At 36.0% G+C, this 20,070-nt stretch overlaps 1 protein-coding gene across 5 annotated transcripts in view; it reads left to right on the top strand.

Moving 5' to 3' along the window:
- Positions 1 to 1,285: 1,285 nt before the first annotated feature.
- The window catches only part of arhgef12b (Rho guanine nucleotide exchange factor (GEF) 12b), a 46,096-nt gene continuing 27,311 nt past the window's right edge, over positions 1,286 to 20,070 (top strand). The window contains exons 1-5 of one of the 5 annotated variants that reach the window (XM_032577222.1): positions 1,286 to 2,017; positions 16,953 to 17,024; positions 18,205 to 18,303; positions 18,390 to 18,439; positions 19,650 to 19,707. In XM_032577222.1, the coding sequence (XP_032433113.1) occupies positions 16,988 to 17,024; positions 18,205 to 18,303; positions 18,390 to 18,439; positions 19,650 to 19,707 (244 nt within the window). In that variant the 5' untranslated portion in view covers positions 1,286 to 2,017; positions 16,953 to 16,987. Of the gene's footprint in view, positions 2,018 to 16,706; positions 16,860 to 16,952; positions 17,025 to 18,204; positions 18,304 to 18,389; positions 18,440 to 19,649; positions 19,708 to 20,070 lie in introns of those variants that run through there. The other 4 variants (XM_032577221.1, XM_032577225.1, XM_032577223.1 and 1 more) reach the window with 4 other exon arrangements.

Here is a 20,070-nt window from a genome sequence, read left to right as displayed (position 1 = left end):
TAACCCAATTCACTCAATTAAACACTATATAGATTAGTCACACAGAGACTGATGTTTTCAAGCCTTTACTCCTATTTAGAACGATTTTGCGGATATGGATATTGAAAACTTTCCATTCAATTTCTTGGATAAGAATACTGCAGACTAATAAAAACAGTTTAATACAGAAATTTGGGCCAAAGGCAAGTATACCTGGTTAAAGGTTATTTTCAAAAGGCACTTTTAATCTGACAAACGAGCCTCATTGGAACACATATTTCAATTTACTGAGATACACGTTTACAGACTGGTGCTTTTCAAAGGTATTTCGTCATATTACAGCCACAGACCTATTATGTTATTGGAATATGTAATAGATCTACAAAGTAGTTAAAATTTGCTTACATGGACAAAAGGATACAAATTATTATCAGCATTTGTGGGAATTGGTTTGAAAAAGTGTATTTACACTTTTTCAAATTTATATTTATAAATACAAATGAGTAAATATAATTATTTGAAGATATTTATAAACATTGAACTAAGGAAAACAGCAAACTAGAATTTACAATTAAATTTATAGAATAAAATATCTGCTAAATTTCTGCAAACGTATTTATTTTGACCCAATAATTTGTAATAAAAAATTATAACATGTATATATTTAAAAGTAGGCACAAAAAACGAGATGGAGGAAAAGTTAAGCAATATTTAATCAGAATTTCTTCTTCTTGTTAAAATTGTATTAAATGTTAATATAAAATGAAAACACCAAGAAACTTCTAGAAACATTTATTTTATTATTATAATAAATAATGTTACCTGATTTATCACAAAGACCTAATAAATTATTATATTAAGCAAACAATTACATAATATTGTTTGCATAATATCTATAATATTTGTAATATTTACAATTTTATTATAAAATGTTAAAACTTAAAAAGTTACAAAAATTGTTAATGTTTAGAAAATATTTCGAAAAATGTATGGAAAATATATCAACTAAACTCAATAAAGTTAACATTAAATATATTTTTATGTTACTGTGTTTAAATGTTAATAGTTTTACATTAATGCTTATTCATTATATATCATTTATAACAATAAAAATTTTAAAAATCAACCGTCATATTTACTTTAAAAATTATTTAAAGATGAAATATCTGCTGTTTATTATTATTATTACTACATAATTATTAGTTCCATTTCTATCTTTAATTTTTTTTTTTTTTTATGCGTAAAGACAATGGGTTTAATCACCAGTAACCGAAAGTAAGCTCAACAGAGAAGGATAATTATGAGTTTAACAAAATACGAGCAGTCCTTGAATGCGTCGGGAGGAAGGTGGGTTTCTTCACTCTTCAGTGTTTTGGGGAGGGGGCACAAAGCGCTTCCTTTTTCCATTTGCATCATGCTTTATCGGAGCAACAACCAGAGCAGCTTGAACATTGAGAATAACACTAAAGTGACCATCCATCCGCTGAACGAGCCGTCCGGAAACCAGACGCCTGCAGACCAGCGGAAATAAAAGCAGAAAGTTCATTTGGGCTTTTAGAAGCCAAAGTTTTGACGTAATTTTCTCCGGGACACCAGGAAAAGACAGGAGGGTCAACATGGAAGTATTTCCTGCGGAAAAATGAAGGATTTTCTCCTTTACAACTCGAAGGTTATCTGAGGACGGGAAAATAATATAGTATCATCGGAGCTCTTAAAGTTTTCCAGATGTCTTTTCTGATGCAAGCAGCGGCAGCTTTCTGAAACCCCCCCAGAGATCCCTGCGCTTCTTCTGGCTCTTCAGCAGCAGCATCACCGCTACTTTCACTACCATGGATTTCAGAGGAAAAAAACAACCTTCCTGGCTAAAAGGAGCTGGATTGTCCAGACCTTCATGGTGAAGCCGCCTGCTGACGGAGACGCGCTCGGAGCAGACGGAGACAAAATAAAGCAGCTGTTACGAAAATGTTATTTGGGTGAAGTTTGCGAAAGCTGACAAGGGAAGCCCAATGAGTGGCACACAGCCAGCACTCACTGACAGGTAGGATAAAATGCTTCCATCTACATTTGACATACAAAACTTCATATTTTTAAAAAGTTTTTACTTGTTTTTAAACACACTAAAACTGTTTGATCCGTTCGATGAAGAAAAAAAGTTACTTTTGTGGCATTTCTTGTAATTGTGCACAGACCCGACCTAAAGCATTAGCAAACTAAGCTACTCGCTAAAGCCAGTCCCTCCAGTTTTTCGTGGCATTTCATGCAAAATCAAGAGATCTGTGCAACGTTTCAGCAAAAAATAGTTAAAAACCATTTGGGTTTGAAGCTGCAGTACGTAACTCATGAATGTATATATATTTTTACATATTTGTGGAAACTGTAACTATGCAGTGACAGTATGGTATGAGTCATATAGTCTGGAAAAATCAAGCTCCTTTGCCTTTTCCCTGTGCTAACTAGAAACAACCAATCAGAGCCAGGAGGAGGGTCTTAGTGCTGCCAATCATCCTCCATGTGGTGTTGCTCATCCCTCTTCACCCCTCTCTCTCTGCTGTGCTGTAACTAACATAGCATGTTGTGAATTCTACGGTTGATTATTAACTTTTTTTATTTACACCATAATTATATACTTTGTGGCTTAATAAATATAATTAAAATGGAATTTAGAAAAATTTAAATGTGAAAAGTAAAATCTGGAAAATAAAATGAATTTCATTTTGTTTTCCATAGAATCTGCTTGTTTTTTTGTTTTATCTTTTTTTTCAGATTTTGGAAGGGGTTTAACAAGGAATCATATTGGAAATAATTCTAAAGTAGCACCACAAAATCATTGATTTTGGTTGCAAAAAATCCCCAAAATAATTGCAATATCCTGTTTAACACAGATTAAATACAGACTAAAATTTCAATATTTATTTACAGATGACAAGAATACAATTGCATTTTATTTAACATAAAAAAAAATCTAAATTGTTTAACATTTAAATCTGAGGTTTTTAAGAAACGGGTAAGTTTACTGTGGAAAAGTACACATAATAATCTTCACTGTGTAATTGTTGTCTTGCCAGAGTTGCAATCTGCAATATTGTCTTTACATTTGAGCTTTGGTTTGTTCAACTCGTAGTAACCCTGATTGGTGTTAATCTCAACCAGTTAAACTCTACAAACCTCTGCCAGATTCACCAAATCTGGGTTGAAACAAAATATTCAGGTACAATCTTGGGCCAGCCCTGGTACTACTTCCTAAATAAATCCATGATAGATTCCCAAAGTATTAAATCTGTAAATTAAAAGTGTCAAAATCTGTGAAAATCTACAATAGAACAGTTTCTCCTTTTATATTTGGGAAAAATCTATTTGTCCTGATAAGGCTGCATGTGTCAAAGTTTCCTTTTTTATTGCTCAGAAAGCTCTCAGTACTTAACATCTCCCTGCCATAATAAAACACATTCAGTACGGAACTCCTAAAGTGCCAATTATGGTTTTCTTTTTAACCAGTTTCCATAAATATAAGTATAATCTGGTTCATATACTTGAGCACCATCAGATTCAAGATGACTCAACTTGCCCCTCAAATTCATCTCAGTGCATTTTAGTAAATTAACCGGTATTTATTCTAACTGCTAAGAATGCAGAACATTCCTCCAAGATTGTTTGTTAAACATTTTATGGCAATTTTGAGATTAAGCAGAGCAGTGTGTGAGCACGGCAGCCCATAAACCCGACCCAGTTACACCAATTAAGTCAGGAGGAATGGGCCAGAATTCCAGCAACACTAAACGTTTGATCCGAGTCATTCAGTTTAAAACACAATTCTATCAAATATTTAGGAAATTTATTTCACAAACTTAAAAAGAAGTAAGTACAAATCTCTAAAAAAATATCCCCCTCCATTATTCTGGATAGAAATAATTTTGGTAATCCTAACTGACCCAGAACTGGAAGATTATTGTCTGATTTAGTGAGACAGTGAATAAAATAATTACAAAATAGTAATTATAAAATATGCTAATATCTGATTTTAAGAGTATATTAATGTTTAATGACCAGAAGAACCCCATCGGAATGGGCAGTGCTTTTGGTTTTACGTCAGCGCGCAAATTAAAATGCTCTAAGTTTAGCAACTTAGTAAATTGAACATACAGATATTCACTTGTGCACAAATATTTACATGAATTCAACCTTTGTCTCCTGAGAGAGAGAAAAAACTTCCTGTATGTACAGGAAGATGATTCAAATGACTATCTTCAGAACTTTGCAAAGCTAACCTACTAAAAGAAACAGGTGGGGGTTTTTTTCCACATTTCTAAAATGTTTTTTTTTTCATATTAGTCCAAAATGAATTTTCAAAGTTTGTGAAAATACTCCTTAGGTTTTTCACAATATGAAAAATTAGAGCCCAGTAGGCTGTGGATTTCCATCGAATGTTTCCTAACAGAAGCAGCATGACTCACAGACAGAGCTGAACACTTCGAAATTAAATGAATAAAGTGGATCATCTGTCAAGTCTGCTGCCATCAAACTCAAGTGTTGTCTGCTGGAAAGTTAAAAAGTTACCATAGCAACATTGACTTATGAACCCGTGAGTCAGATTCTGTCCTAGAGGAACATCAAGTCCTCAAAAATGGGACTCTCAATTTTTATTGTGGTGGCCCTAGAAAGTCAAAGAAAGTCTCTTTGATTTCTTATATTCATCCAGGAGGTAGAAGCTCGGCGATCGTCCGCTCAGCTGCTCTTCACAACAATGGGTCTCTTCTGATTTTCATCACAAATTTCCACATAAATATTGTGGATGGTCTGGACCCGATCTGACTCTGGAGCAGAACCGGTGCAGAATTGTTCTCTTCCTGGGCTTTAGCTGGAAAGATTTATTTGGCTGTCAAGGTTTGGCACCAGGTCCTTTTCTTTAATCCAAGGAAAATCCAACAAACTTTTATTAAAGATCAAAAAAATTTTTTTTATCTGCTTCACAAGTTAGTTTATTTTATTATATTTGTGCATTTCTATATGGCTAAGAAATGGCATGATTCAATCATAAATTACCTCTATTAGAATATGGCAAATGTGTCCCTTCTAATGTAGAATTAAATTATTGCTTTTTAAAAGCCAGTGGAACGTTTAAGGATCGCAGCTCTAAGAAAAACAGTTAGAGGTTTCATTTTCAGCTTCTCCACCCTCTTTTATTGTATTTCTGCCTGGTAGACATTATGTACTCCTAAAAAAAAGAGTGAAAATGGTGGGAGAATGAAATCGCTATTTAACTTTAATTTCTAACTGTGGGTGTGCAAACAGTACTGATCCAGACAATTTTATGAGGAGTTGAAGGAGGAAGGTGAGGCTGATTGTCGTGGTCTCTTCGTTCTTTCCAGGTTGTTGGCCTTAAACTGAATGGAGAAAACAATCCAACATAACAAAAAACAATTAGGCACCCAGTTATAAACTGATTTTCCCTGGCAGGTATGTGCTGCTCATAAAAGTATTCACGTTTTTACGCTTGGTCATATTACAAATCAGTGATTCTTGAGAAGTGGGACAAAATGGGTTTAAATCCCCCCACCCCCCCAAAAATTTTTAATTATTCCTCATGTATTCAAATAAAAATTTTTAATTATTCCTCATGTATTCAAATATGACAAATAATGTTTTGGAAATGTAAAGATGCTAAGGTGCAGGCTCCCAGTTGCAACGTTTTTTGTTTTTTTTTAAATTACATTTTTAATGGACCTGACCCAGAACTTTGTCATCACCATCTGACAAAAATAAATATCAAATTATTTTTTTAATGACCGTATTGGTGATATTTTTACTCAGTTTTACAGCCAAATGCTTCTCAAGAAACAAAAGAAGTATTATTTTAAACAAAAAACAACAAAGTCCATCTGACAGAGTTGACACAGAACTAAAGTTGGTGACAAACTAGTGAGTAAAAAGAAATACTTGATACATGTGAAGTAATGCCATTTATGTAAAATACATTAAAATGAATGAACTGCATATTTAAGTGACATTTGTCAACACTATCACTGAAAGAGTCACTGTCAGTTAAAAACTCTGACAGAGTTAACAAAATGCCAAACTACCTCAATTTATATGATGTTACTCTGAAGGAGGCCATATTGTAGCTCATCAGGTCCATGAAATTTTTACAATACACTAAAATTAAGCATTTATTTCACAAGATTACATCAAAGTTTTGTAAATTGTCAGTTGTGGTGTTGACACATCATGGTTGTGACGAGCAACTTAGGAATAAAACAGAAGAAAAACTAAAGACTAACATAAGCTAACCAGAGCTGCCTGGCCCTCTTAGCAAAGGAAGAGGAAGGAAGAGGTCATGGGGTCCTCAGAAGTTCTGATGTCCCTCAATAATGCCTGATTTTTTTACATTCTTTTTATCTGAAGGTGTTGACAAAAACTTGGGACAAATTTCAATTGAGTTGGAAAATATATAAAAATGATTTTTAATTACATTTATTGATGCTATTATAATTATTTATTTGAATACTTTTACTTAATTGTCATATTATCTTAGTATTCTTTTAATTGTTTTAAACTATTATAATGTATTGAGTTCTGCTCCAGGACAAGGGATTTTAAAGACACCATCCACCTACTACAATGTTTAAAATAAAAAATATTCAGCAAACATCAGGAAAACATACATTGTTGTGCTCACATGGTCCAGGTTAGTTTAGTCAGAAGTTTAAAAAAATTATATATTGTGTGTATTTTATTCAAATTTTGTGCTTTATCCATAGGACCCGTTTTGTCCCTCTTCTCAAGAATCACTGAAATACAAACTTTCACTTATCTTATTGAGATTTTATGTTATACATGTACAGCTAAAGAACAAATTATGTTGTGAAAATAGTCAATATTTTGTTACACATTTCTGAATGTGAAACTTGTTTATTACACCAGTTCTTTACATATAGAGTGAAATATTTCAAGCCTTTACTTCATGTAATATTAATGACCATGGCTTACAAATAATGAAAATCCTCAGACAGTTCAAATATCGTGAAAAAGTTGGAGCATTTTCATAGAAAGTTGAGTGGAAGGACAAAGTGTGTTAGGATTGTCAAGCAAAGTCCATTCAAAATATTTTTGGGAAGTTTCACAAGGAGTGGAGATTACTGCAACGAGCTGACCATCAGCTGCTAATGTGTCTGTTTCTGGCTTTAATAAAGGGCCATTTTACGGTTTTGGTGTGTGACAGCATTTGAACATCCAGTTCAAAAACTGAAGAACGTTGGTTCCTTAAAGTACAATTTAATTAAAGCCTGTATTCTGTTTGAGAAAACACAAAAGTGAGAATGTTGACCAGTTTTTTGGCATTACAAACAATTTAGAATTGGACAAGCATCAGAACATAAATATGTGGACTAATCAAAACAGGACTGATTGATTAGTCTGTGCTAGTCAGCACCGTTACTACATAGTTTGTGATCTGTATAAGTGTTTTTCTTTTTATGCAAACAACAACAAAATCCAAAAACAAAAAAAATTATAATTCTTAGTTTTGAAAAAAATGTTAAATTCTAATTTGTGTGACCTCAGTGGCGTGTCTCATCTCATACCTCGACTTAAAGCATCTGAGTCAGTTTAGGAGTGTAACTTTTCTGATGGTTCATTGTTTTTTTTTTCACACGGAAAAAATGCCATGCCTACCAGAACCTGTCACTACGAACCACATGAGAAGCTTCGGTCTGTTTACTGGTCAGATGTGTCCTGTCTAAACTCAGGAAGCAGATGCTGTGTTCTGACCCAGTTTGGTTTTTTATTTCATGTTTATCAGCGAAGCAAACCGAATGATTTTGAGAAGACGTCTTGAAAGTTGCATCAGGCTTTAGTCTTTAAGGAAAAGATGCAGCGCCGTTGTTTTAGTACTTTGTTTACTCTACTGCATCCGACAATCAAATAGTTATCTGGACATCAGAAGGCATCTTGTAGCAAATACCTGGTAGCTGTTTTAGATTGAGGTCATATCACGTTCACACCATAAACAAACTGCTCTAGAGTTCATTAGGAACCATACAAAGACCACCTCTTTTAAATGGTCTTGCTATGGTTCTTTTGGACTGCACCCTAGTGTGGTAGCTGTGATCCCACACCAAGTGGAGAAATGTACCGAAGCTCAGTTTTAAACAGACTAAATGCCTCAGGTGTGGAAACGCCCTGAGTTGCATTCACACCGGTACTGTTTGGTCAACTTTAATTGAACTTTAGTTCATTTACCTAGAAAGTCCAGTTTGTTGGGGGAGGTGTGAATGCATAATCGAACCAAAAAAGCAAATTCTGGTCTGCCTACAAACCTAGGTCTCAGTTTGGTTGAAGTGAACTCTGGTGCAGTTTGAATGCACATGTGGACGCCAAGCGAACCAGAGACTGCTCCAAAAGCAGGAATCAAAGTAGTGCGCAGGGCATTATGGGTAAATACAACCAAAACAAACACTTGTCTAGCACTAGCGAGAGAAATGGTTTGTTGTTTTTTTTTACCAAAGACAAAAAAGAGAAATCCTACAACTAATAAAATTTGACACCACTTCGTTTCTGTTTATATTTTGTGAAGAAGGAAGATTCTTTCAGTGTCTTCTTCAGAGGCTTTTGTGTAGTTCCCTTTAGTGGTTCTTGTTGCATGATCGCCACCACAGGAGAGTGGGGGAAAACAGGTTTTTCAAAGGGTTTAGTTCGTTTGACACTGTGCAGTGTGAACGTGAACCGCACCAGCTGGAAACGTAACAAATGCTTTAACTTCCAGCAGAGAAACATCACACACACTGACCTGAACTCATTGGTGTTTGATGGGGTCCTGTTTTAGGTTTGCTTGAGGTTGGGATGTTGTTGAGCATGTTGGCCTAACAGAAGTCACAGGGGTTCAATGTTGGAATCATTGACTGTGTCAGGGCAGCTGGACACATTGGGAAGGTTACCAACAAACAAAGGGAACAATAAAGAATCGTGTGGCAACCATTCCAGAACTCTGTGACGTCTGCATCTCCCATCTGGAAACAGATATCAAACTCTTTACAACATAGTGGAAAATGATTGTCGATACCCTCATGTATCCACCATTTCCAACATCAAACCACTCTGATATGGAACTATTTTTGTCCTGTCTTTGTTGCATGAGGAAACATTTTGTGATTTTAGATAAATAACAGAACTCTGGATCTGTTGACTTGTTTGGACTTTTGTCTCCAAAGGATCAGCTTTTCTTGTCTGCATTTAGAAAGTCATTTTTGTGTCTCTGAATCTATGAAAATACCAGCATGAATTTTTCATTTGTTTAAAGCATTGCACAAGCTCGTGTTGCAGAGATTTGCTGCTGTTAGTTACATTTACAGCTGAACTCCAGCAGTGATTAGGTCACAGTTTGGAACTTGTTCAAGAGCCTCTACATGAGGAGAATTGAGTTTGAGTTGGCCTTTTGAGATATTTGTTGCGCCACTCGTACGCATAGTATTTGGAAGAATTGTGCATTTTTTTGTAATGTATTTTCATGGAAACTCAACAAGATGGGTTGATTATTTTCACATGAAACAAGCTGCCGTGTCTCTGCATGTCTTTTGTTTTTGTTTTTCTGTAAAATGACTTTCTATCCTCTGCATTTTTCTTTCCATATGCTTCTGTAGTCAAGATAGTCTTGACATGACTTGTTCTCTAGACATATTTTACTCTTAAAATGCTCTTCCAGAATTTATTTCTTCCTCAGCGTTTGATTTGCATCTCTGGCTGCATGTTTAGCATGATTTTCCTGCTGAATTGTGAACTTTCACCTCTGTCAGGCCTTCACATTTTGCCCGTTTTAGTATTTCTATTTAGGTCACACTGCTTCTAAAAACTGCTCAAACACTTAAAAAACACCCAGTTGGGTTCTGGCTATAAGTTACTGTTTGAAATTCAAAAACCTCAGGAATGCAACATCACAAATCAGCAGCTGCCTAGGAACCCCAGAGAAGCTCAGCCCGTTACCTAGCAACCCAAGCAGCGCTCCAGCGTGTTTGGTCAGCTGGTTTTACCTCTGTATGTTCTATACAATGACTGTGATCAATGACAAGCAAGTTGGCATCATTCCAGGAAATCTGTGCAGATTTTTCCTGTGTCTCTGCCCATTTTACAGTTACACAACAAAAATGATATACTTATTACTGCCAGAAATTCAAACAATCTCTATAAAATCTTCCATTAGCCCTTCTAGCAGTGAGTGAATGAGGTTGATTGACAGCGCTAAGACCCTCCTACAGGTTCTGATTGGTTGTTTTTGGTCAGAACGGGGCATTTCTTTAGACAGCAGTATAGCAGCTCAGGGATAAGGTGGAGGAGATTGATCTTTTCACAGATTATGTGCAAACTGTCACAACATGGTGACAGCTTTAATAAACATGGAAAAAACGTATTTTTTATTAAAGTTCTATACTGCAGCTTGAACAAATGCAACAACATGGCATTTTCTGAGAAGTCTGGATTGTTTTATGTATATTTTGCATGTTGGCTATGTTGACTATGACTGTTGCTGGTGGGGAGAGACCTTTCAATAAGCTAAAACTAATAAAAACAATTAAGCAACCTATTAGCATGCAGTATGTGGACTGTTGCGTGTAAAATTCACAAGCAGTGAACGTTGTGCTAGTATCAGTATTGGACCAACGAAAGAAAGGCCGTTGCAAGCTTTTAAAATTGTGGCGCTTTTGATTGGTCAGATAGACTCAAGAAATTGTAACAGCAGCTGCGAAGGGGGGGCCCAAGTTAATTTTTTGTCATGGGGCCCAAGATCCCTGGTATACATGTACATTTTTGATGCCTGTGTGGACATCTGATGATGAATATGTCTGAAGTTACTGAGGTTACATTTAATCTGATTACAGATGATTTCTATGTGTGATTTAAATGACAAATCTGAAGCAATTACCAAATATAAATTCCCTTAGTTGTGCACTACACAAATGTGACATTTATGGAAATGTGGCAGACAGAAATCCGTTGTTTAAAGAAGTTTTGTTTTTAGTTTGATTTGTTCAGTGTAGAAAATCCAGGAAACATGTGAAAGAAGACATTCTGGTCAAATGTAAATTTATTGTTGTTTTCTTTGGTCTGCCTCTGGGAGTTGAGGCCACCTTTTGGATGCTGAGTGCTTCATTGTAACATCATTGTAACATCTTCGCAATTCCAGATTACAAAGTAGCATGCACACACTCAAACAGTCATACAAATAGTCTAAAATTTGAGATTCATGCATTATTAATGTAACTACTTTGATGCCTCATGCAAACCTGATTTATTAAAGTCAATCAAGCAATTAGGATATCGTTTCCAGATATCCTTTAGGTAAAGCAGCCAGGGAACATGTAGGCGTCACATTCTCTATATGCTATGCCAATCAGAGCCAAGTGAAAAGAATGATGCTCCTGGATTGGCTGCTTTGCTAACGTCAGCCAATATTGCGCTTAAGTATTACAGCTTCCAAAGTTGCATTTCCTTTCAGATATTTTAGATTTGCTGTTCAAAAAAAGGTGAATTTTCTGTAAATAGAAAGGGGGTCCACTGTTCCCCTTTAGTCAGTGAAGGTTTGAGTGCTTTAATGTCTGCGTCAACACCTTGTGTCTCAGCTGAACCTGCTGGGACACCACTGCTCTTCCTGCGTTACTTTGGGAAGCTATAATGAAATTACTGCGTGAAGTGAAATAAATAAAACACATCAATCCTCCCTGCTGTGTTCCTGCAGCAAGACGTCAGGGAGGACGGAGAGGGATGGAGTCAGATTGAATCTATAATCCTATTTTTCATTCAAAGGCAGCCAGACATGCTCAGAGGATCTTTGTTTTTTAAAGCACCCCCCTCCTCATGACAGGAAGTGGTGACATCACAGCTGAAAAATGTCCATAAGGGTCATCAGATCTGCTCCCTTCCTGAATAACTCAGAGTGAACACAGTGCAACTTCTGTCTTCTTTTTGTTTTTACCTTTGAAATGATCAAACACCAGCTCTGCATGCATTCAGCATGATTGTCTAGGATTTCCAGCTTCTCTATGAGGTTATAGCTGAGTTCACAAGCATACAATTTAGATGCTCTTAGTGGTAGCCGCGTCATGTCAGTTAACATGTCAACATTTATTTTGGGAAACTCTAATAATCAGCCTCATTGTTCATTTATAAGCAGCCGTTAGTCATCTGGACCTTCACGGTGTTTAGGGAAAGCCCTGAGTTTGACTCAAGAATGGAAATAAAGGGAAACAATTTTATCCACTCAGATAAATGTATTTATCAGCAGAAAATGGAACAAGTGCAGCGCAGTGGCAAACGCACCAATGTGTTGGTTTCAGCCAATGTTCCCAAAATGGTGACACATTTATTTGTAAGACTGCTTCAGCTGATTCTGTTGTAACAACTTTGCACCAACAGAGATACTGCTTCCTTTTATTCTTCAAAATAAGACTCTCGAATAAGATGTCTTGCTTACAGCACTCTCCTACACATCCAGCACTCGTGTAATGACAGCAGTGTCGGCCACATGACTGTTGCCTCGCTGCACAAGTTCCATAGGAAATGAATGGAGAGGAACATTTCTCAGTGAATAAAAAAACCGGGAAAACTGAGAATCTTTACACACGTTTGGTTCGAGATAATAGAACATTTTCTGAAAATATGCATACAGTGTGAGTTTTTGACATGGGCGTTATGGGCAGTTGCCCAGCATGGCATCACAAACAGGTGGAGCACCCAAAAGCTAGAAAACAAAACATAGCTTATCTGTCAGTTGTCCCCTGAACAAATCTGCTACTACTTGTATGCATTTGTAGAGGTGTAATTTTCTTAGTTGCTGTTGAGTACTGGGGGGGCAACATTTCTGCTGTAATAAAACCCAGATAATGCCCCATTTTAAGTGGTTGGAGGGCAGCAAAAGGAGGCACCATTCCTGCAAGAACCACAACTGCGTATATATTTATATTTCAAGCTTGCAGAGTTTGATTAAACTGATTACATTTTTTAATCGATTGACTGCAAAGTTTTAAACTCTAAATATGTTAAAAACAAAATAAGAAAATAAATTTTAAAAAAACACATCGTCCTTCGCATCCAAATCACACTTTCATATGAAAAATTCACTTGTGGGAAATATGGGAAGGTTAGATGGCAACGTATTGTGACGCATAAGAACGACTAAAACTGCACAGGAAGTCCAACCAAAGGAAATGAACACACTTGACTACAGTGGCATGATTCCATTAACTTACATGTTTTTAAATAACTTTTAGTGAGATGGGCTGTTGCTTTTTATGACACAATGCAGCTGAGTATTTGTTCTGTGACATTTAAAAACCTGCACGACTGCTTTTGCTGTGCGTATTATGTCGCTAGTGTAACTGAAACCGGAGTGGACAATCCATAATTAGACAACAATCAAACCAGGCAGCTGCAGTTTGCAACAAAAACACAATAAAACAACAGTTCCTACTTAATTTAGAAGCCTTTGTTGTTAAATGTCATGACTGAAATTGCAATCTGTGAAGACTGAAGGTCGCTGGAAGGAGAAAAATAAACGAGAGAAAACTGACAAAAGGAAAAACCAACCAGTGTTGGACGTGAAGAAATTTGTGAAGAATAAACAAAAGTAATCCAAGTAATACACAGTTTGTCATATTACAACTTGACTCAATTAAAATGTTTAATCAAGTTAATTGCAGAGTCTGCAAACAATGAATAACATTTCTATTCAAAACCATGTATATCTTTTTATTGAACCTTAATTTACTAGGATAAAAAGCCCATCAAGATTAAAAACCTTTTTTTAAGTGGTTTCAAACATACATTATTGAGGCTTCATTTGTGTATTAAGAATGTTTTTCTTTTTTATTGGTCAAATGTCATATTTTAATTTGAAATGTTATGTTTTTTGGTTTTTTTTGACGCATGACGTGTTTCATGGTGGGTTTCATGGTGGGGACTGGGTTCCGGATGAAATCAAAAATCACACCAAGGCAGATTACTGCTACATGCTAGTTAGCCGGCTGCTGCAGGCAACTAGTTACAACAGATTTTATTTAGGGTGTGTGAAAAATAAACATCCTTTTCTTTCAACTTGTGAACTATTTGCTACTTTGTGTTAATCTGTTACATTAACCCCCAAATGCTGCAGCTTGTGGTTGTAAAGTAACAAAAGGATAAAAGGTACAGGGGATATGAATACTTCTGCCCTGTACTTCTGCCTGAAGAAAAAAAAAGTTGATTCTTTTTAACTTTAAAGCGGTCTATTATGATTTTATCAAACCAGTTTAAAGCTTCCTGGTTGTAACTTTCCAACGTTAAATGGCAACCAATACATTTCATAAAATCACGGTGATATGTAATTAACTCAACTGGAACAAATCTGGACATTTTGATGATTATTATGTTTGAGAAAAACATCCTAAAGATTCAAGGATAAATCCTTCATTCGGTCTGGAACCTGGATAATTACAAACTTTAAGTTATATTCCTGATGCCAGTCTGCAGCTGTATCTGCTGCTCTTGATTCTCTTTGCTTGTTTTCTGCCTCAGATGCCAAAAATACCAAACCATTCCTCTGGGATGATAACAGGGAAGGACGGCTGGAGAGCTGGAAGTCCAACAAGCTAAATCTAAGAACATTCATTAAGTAAACGGGGCAGAGTTGACATGCATGTTAATTTTTACAGTACACTTAAGTTAAATTTAAATTATTATTTTTTTCATTCTGATTCTCTGCAAGTTTGTGTTTTTGTATTTTTTAGGGAGTAGTTGAACATTTCTGATATTATTAGTTCTTCTACATACAGGAGTAAGAAATTAGGGACTGTGTTTAATTAATATCCTTTGACTTTATTCCCAACAGATGAACAACCACAATACATGTCTGGTATTTATGCCTAATGTCTGTACACTGTGAGTGCTTGAAATCAAAGTCGAAGTTCTTGTTTAGGAACATAGTTTCCCTTTATAGGCTAATTTCAGAATCAGCCTATAAAGCTACATAGTTTCTGATCAAATAGCAAAAAAAAAAAGAAAAGTGACTGGTTGTTTTGGATGTTTACTGCAATTATTCCACCAAAAAAATCTGAAAAATTGCTAAAACTGGCATTTGTTATTAGATCATTAATGTAGTGCACTGATCTGATATTAATATCTGTATCGGTCCTGATATTGAAAACCTTCTAGATTGGGTATCTAGAAATGATCTTCTGTGTTTGACCTCCTGTGTTTGATCCAGGAGGGCAGATCTATACTGTCTGTATGCTCTGAGTGACGTCATGCCTCATCATTTAGAATTCCTAATTACACTTTCTGAACCACTTGAAAAAAGGTTTGTTGCAGTTTATTTTTGCAAAATAAACTGCAACAAGCTAGTCAACCAAGCTCAAGTCAACCTCTTGACTTCGTCAATTATTTATTTTGCAGCGGCTGCACTAATTATGTTGTTGTTACATGTTTGATCGAGCTTGTAAAGCTATTGATCTATTTAAGTGTGGTGTACTGGTGCAGAGCTATAAATTCGTTACTCAGTACGTTTACGTCCGTGTATAAAAACAGAAAATGTTTTAAGTCAACTCAGTACTGTTTATCTGTATTGGATCGGTACCAGTCGATACTAAACCTCAGATATCAGAAGTGATAAAAAGTGGAATCCACCCTAAAGTTGGTTCTTTGTTACGTTTTTACCAAAGTTATTAAAAGCCTCTTACGGCTCCGGACCTGCAGGTTGCAGACCCTGCAACAGATGAATGGATGAATCTGGAAGGTTCCTTCATGTCGTGGACGCTGCTCCACTAGCCGCCACCCACTGAGCAGGATGTCGTCTGTCCTTTTATCTGCCTCTCTTATCAGCTTCTGATCTTCTCCAGCCATAGCAAGGAGCCTCTCTTGAGATTTAAGGTCACCACCTTTTTATTCCCCGATCCAACATGAGCTTGGTTCTGCCTGTGATTGCGAGGTTAAAATCCAGACTAAACATTTGCTTAATGTTTAGTCTAAACACAAAGGAAAATTGTTCTAATTCCCTGAATCTGTTGTTTCAACATTTCGTTCATTCCCTCCACTTTCCTGGATTCAGACAGGATCCTTCACTCTGCAAGCTTTGTTAAAATTTCCACAGCATAGCCCTTGGCCTTCCCTCACAAACACCTCCTTCCCCTCCGTTTTATTTTGCAGCCTTCTCCCATGTTCAGGAAGCTGAAGCCGTGCCAAAAACCCTGGACGCTGTTTCCGGGAATCTGTCCCACAAAGTCTCCGTATAGTAAGCGGGCTCTGACGTGGGAGCCATTGTTTAAAGTCCAGGGCCCCCATTGTCCAGGGAGGAGCTGCTGGACAAACAAAATCCCCCCTCCTCCTTTTGGAACGAGACACAGCAGCAGCAAAGGGGAACGAGGAGAGAAGGAGCATCTGCTAATAATAAATGAACCTCCACCTTTAAATTCTCACAAAGGTTAAGTCAGTTAAACAACAAATTAGACGAGCATGGAGATGGTTTAGTGTAATTAAGGTTTTATCAAGTAATTCAGACAGGAAATCATAGTTTTGTTGGGCTGAAATGATAAATTCAATTGTGACAAACCAATTGTTAAAATAATTGTCAACTAATGTAATAATCTATTATTCGTTAAATGGTGTATACAGACTCTGAAGAAGACCATTTGTTGAAAGAACAACACACAGAGTACTAATTAAGCTAAAACTGTTTTAAAAAATATATTCATGGCACAAAAAGTGCAATAAGGTTCTAATTTCTTGTCTTTTGTTGATTAGAGACTTGGAAACAGATTTTTAACAGCATAATCAAAGTGCAGTGTAAAAGTGAACCACAACAGCTGAAAATGTAATGAATGTTGTGATTCTGGTCCCCAATCAAATTGAGTCCACTGGACTATCAGGTGTGAAAACAGCCTTAATTTGGGAACAAATGAAAACATCCTTTCTGTCAGTGATATTTTTTTTCTCTCTCATTTGTCGTCTTTGCTTCACAGGACCCAGAGCATTCTCACAGACAAAAACACAAAGCATGGGAAATCCTCTTAAACACGAGTTTGACCCAACAGGTGAGACAAAGATATCTCTCTCTGCACTCTACTTTAACGGCTCACTTTATTAAGAAAGAATTGGCTCGTTGCACTTTTCCCACCGTCTCTTTAGTTTGAATAATAAAATGAATAATCTGTGAGGTTGTTGTGCAGATGTGCAGAGACGCTGTAAGTGTTGGCTCCGTTGTTAGGGTGGTTGCCAGGGTTACGGGGTTGACATTAATCCTTCCTGCCCTTTTGTTCACCCTGAAGTCTTGAGGCTTCTCATGGAGTCCAGAAGACAACCAATTATCCACTCAGCTCTCCCACAGGAGTCTGTATAACTGAAATCCTTCAGTTGCTCTAGTTTGTCCAAATAATATTTTATTAACCATTATATTGTAGATTTAAGGAAGTTTAGACTCTTGCTTTTTATCAGCAGACTCGTATACTTGTAAATGTTTAGAGCAAGGGTGTCCAAACTTTCTGTCACGTGGGCCAAAATCGTCTGATCAAAAGTTCCTACAGACCAAAAAAAATATAATTTTTGAAAACTAAATGGGAATGAGATCATAGATCCCTAAATCTTTGCAGGGTTCTGGATCAACTGAAGCTGATTGATTGATTTTCTAGGCAGACCTGTGAAGACACTGTTGCAGTAATCAATTCGACTAAAGATAAATGCTTGGATAGTTTCTCTAATCCCAACAAGAAGTCGGCCTTTTACACAGGTAATAAAAGGCCGACTTCGCAATCTGTTTTTTTTGTGTATTTGAAGGTTCAGGTTTGAATGTAAAATAACAAGTTTATTTTCATTTTAGAGAAATAAGAAGAGGATATTTAGCTTGTCCATATAGGCAGCTGGAAATTTAAGTCTAGCTTGAAGGTGTTGATTTTTGAGCTAAACTTCTTTCTTCAGTCCATGTCGATGTAAAACTCACCTGGTAGTGATGTTTTAACATCTTCCAGTTTATGATCGGATCGGTCCTCGGTGGTTCTTGTTGCTGCTGTTTCTGAAGCTGTGTTTGTTTCAGGCTGTTGATTTGTCATTTCCTGCAGAGTTTTTTTTTTTTCCAATCGGTAACACCAACAAAAAAAAAGAAAAAAAAACAGGGATCTCAGCTACATCCAGGATGGATTTTTTAAATTTAGGATTTAATTTCAGAGGCTTTTGTAGCATTTGTTCCAATTTTTTATTCATTTGTTGTAAAAATGGCAGGTCTGGTCCAGCGCTGTGTGATTATCCAAAGAGATAAAAATGGCTTTGGTCTGACAGTAAGTGGAGACAACCCTGTGTTTGTGCAGCTGGTGAAGGAAGGTAAGGCTGGAAGAGATGTGGACAAACATTATTGCAGCACATTGATAAAAGCAGCGTCTCTCACTTTGCTTGTTTTTCTGATGCAGATGGAGCTGCAATGAGAGCCGGTGTCCAAACAGGAGATCGGATCATTAAGGTGGGCGTCATGCGTCACTTTAAGCCATTTTTCTTCTCCTTGTTCTAAAAAGGGCTTTTCCTCCCCAGCCATCATGGATGGATGATTTTAGAAAACCCAAGTAAACTATTTACATCGTATGCGTATCAAAATCGACTTCAGTCAAATTAGGCATTTCAGATAGGCAACTTATTTGAAATGCCTAAAGTGATTTGCAACAGAATACTATTAGCTTTGCATTAGCTTGTCACTTTTTCCACTTTCAACTATTTAATGTATGTACTATAAGGTAATACAGTTATTACTGTTGTTTTGTTTAAGTTCTATTTAATTTCCTCCATTTGATTGCAGCTTATCTAAAATACTGAAATACAGTTAGAAACCAGATAAATTAGCATCAGCTTGTATTAGTCTAGCAGTAGTGTTAGCTTAACATTAGCACCTTTTCGCTTTTATTTCTTTTTATTTTAGAATTTATGCTGTTTGTGTCCAAACACTTTATAGAGCCCTGAACGTTTGCATGCAGTTTTTACATTACTTCCTCCTTAGAGCAACTTATATTAGTAAATGAAAGATTAGCATTTACTTAGTATTAATGTTGTTAGCCTAACAAAGGACTGTTTTCACTTTTCCACCATTTTGTGCTTTTATCTTTTAATGAATTCACAAAATGAAGTAAACTCTGTTAGTTTGTTGGTGTCCAAACATGATACAATCTTTACTCTTAGTTTCATGGATTTTATTTATTTCTTTTTTCTTGATATTTCAGCCCAGTAACGACTTGTTTAAAATGGTGAAAGTAAGTTAGAAATTAGCATCAGTTCTTTCTTTAAATCTCTTGCATGTCGAATTTTTTATGAACCTACCTGAGCTCTGTTCTTCGAAACACTTTTTTATGTTAAAATCTAAATGTTGCCTCATTTGATTCCATTGTTTTTGCTAATTAAAGTCGGGGACATTTAACTTATAAAGGAAACTTTGAGGCAGGTTATTTTATTCAAAACGTTGCTTAAATAATTGATTTCCACCTCAAATGATGTCGCTTTGGACAAGAATGGAGGAACAAAAAGGCCTTATTGTCCAGGCTTTTTTATTCCATTGTTATGCTTAATGCCAACATCTATAGCGTGTCTTCATTTGATTTATGTGTAATGGCATCAACAAGGCATCTGCATGCATATCAGAGTCAGCACTTTTAGAAATTAATTCTTAGTTTTTCCTTTTTCAACAGGTTAACGGGACTTTAGTTACTCGCTCAAACCACAAAGAGGTTGTAAAATTAATCAAATGTAAGTATTCGTCTCCTGTTAGTGAATTTTTTTGCATTTAAATTATAAACTTGCTAGAAATGTGGTCAAAGCAACAGTTACGATGTGATGACTGGCTTGTGTTACGTTATGTAAACTTGATTCTGTTATTTATTATTACCCCATTATTTCCCTTCTATGATGACCCTTTGAGAAAACTACAGAAGAGGATTAGGGCCACTAAAAAAAATAAAGAATTCTGACTTTTAACAGGTTTATGCACTATTTGAGTCTTAATACTCAAATCTACCTAATCTATTTGAGACAGGCTTTCACCGACAAAATAATTGACATATTCCTCAGAGTATTTTGTTATTTATTTAGATTTTGACGTATATTGACACA

The sequence above is a fragment of the Xiphophorus hellerii genome, chromosome 11 (assembly GCF_003331165.1).
Source record: "Xiphophorus hellerii strain 12219 chromosome 11, Xiphophorus_hellerii-4.1, whole genome shotgun sequence".
Classification (NCBI taxonomy): Eukaryota; Metazoa; Chordata; class Actinopteri; order Cyprinodontiformes; family Poeciliidae; genus Xiphophorus; species Xiphophorus hellerii.
Note: the sequence above shows the minus strand (reverse complement) of the source record. Positions and strands in the feature narration are given on the sequence as shown.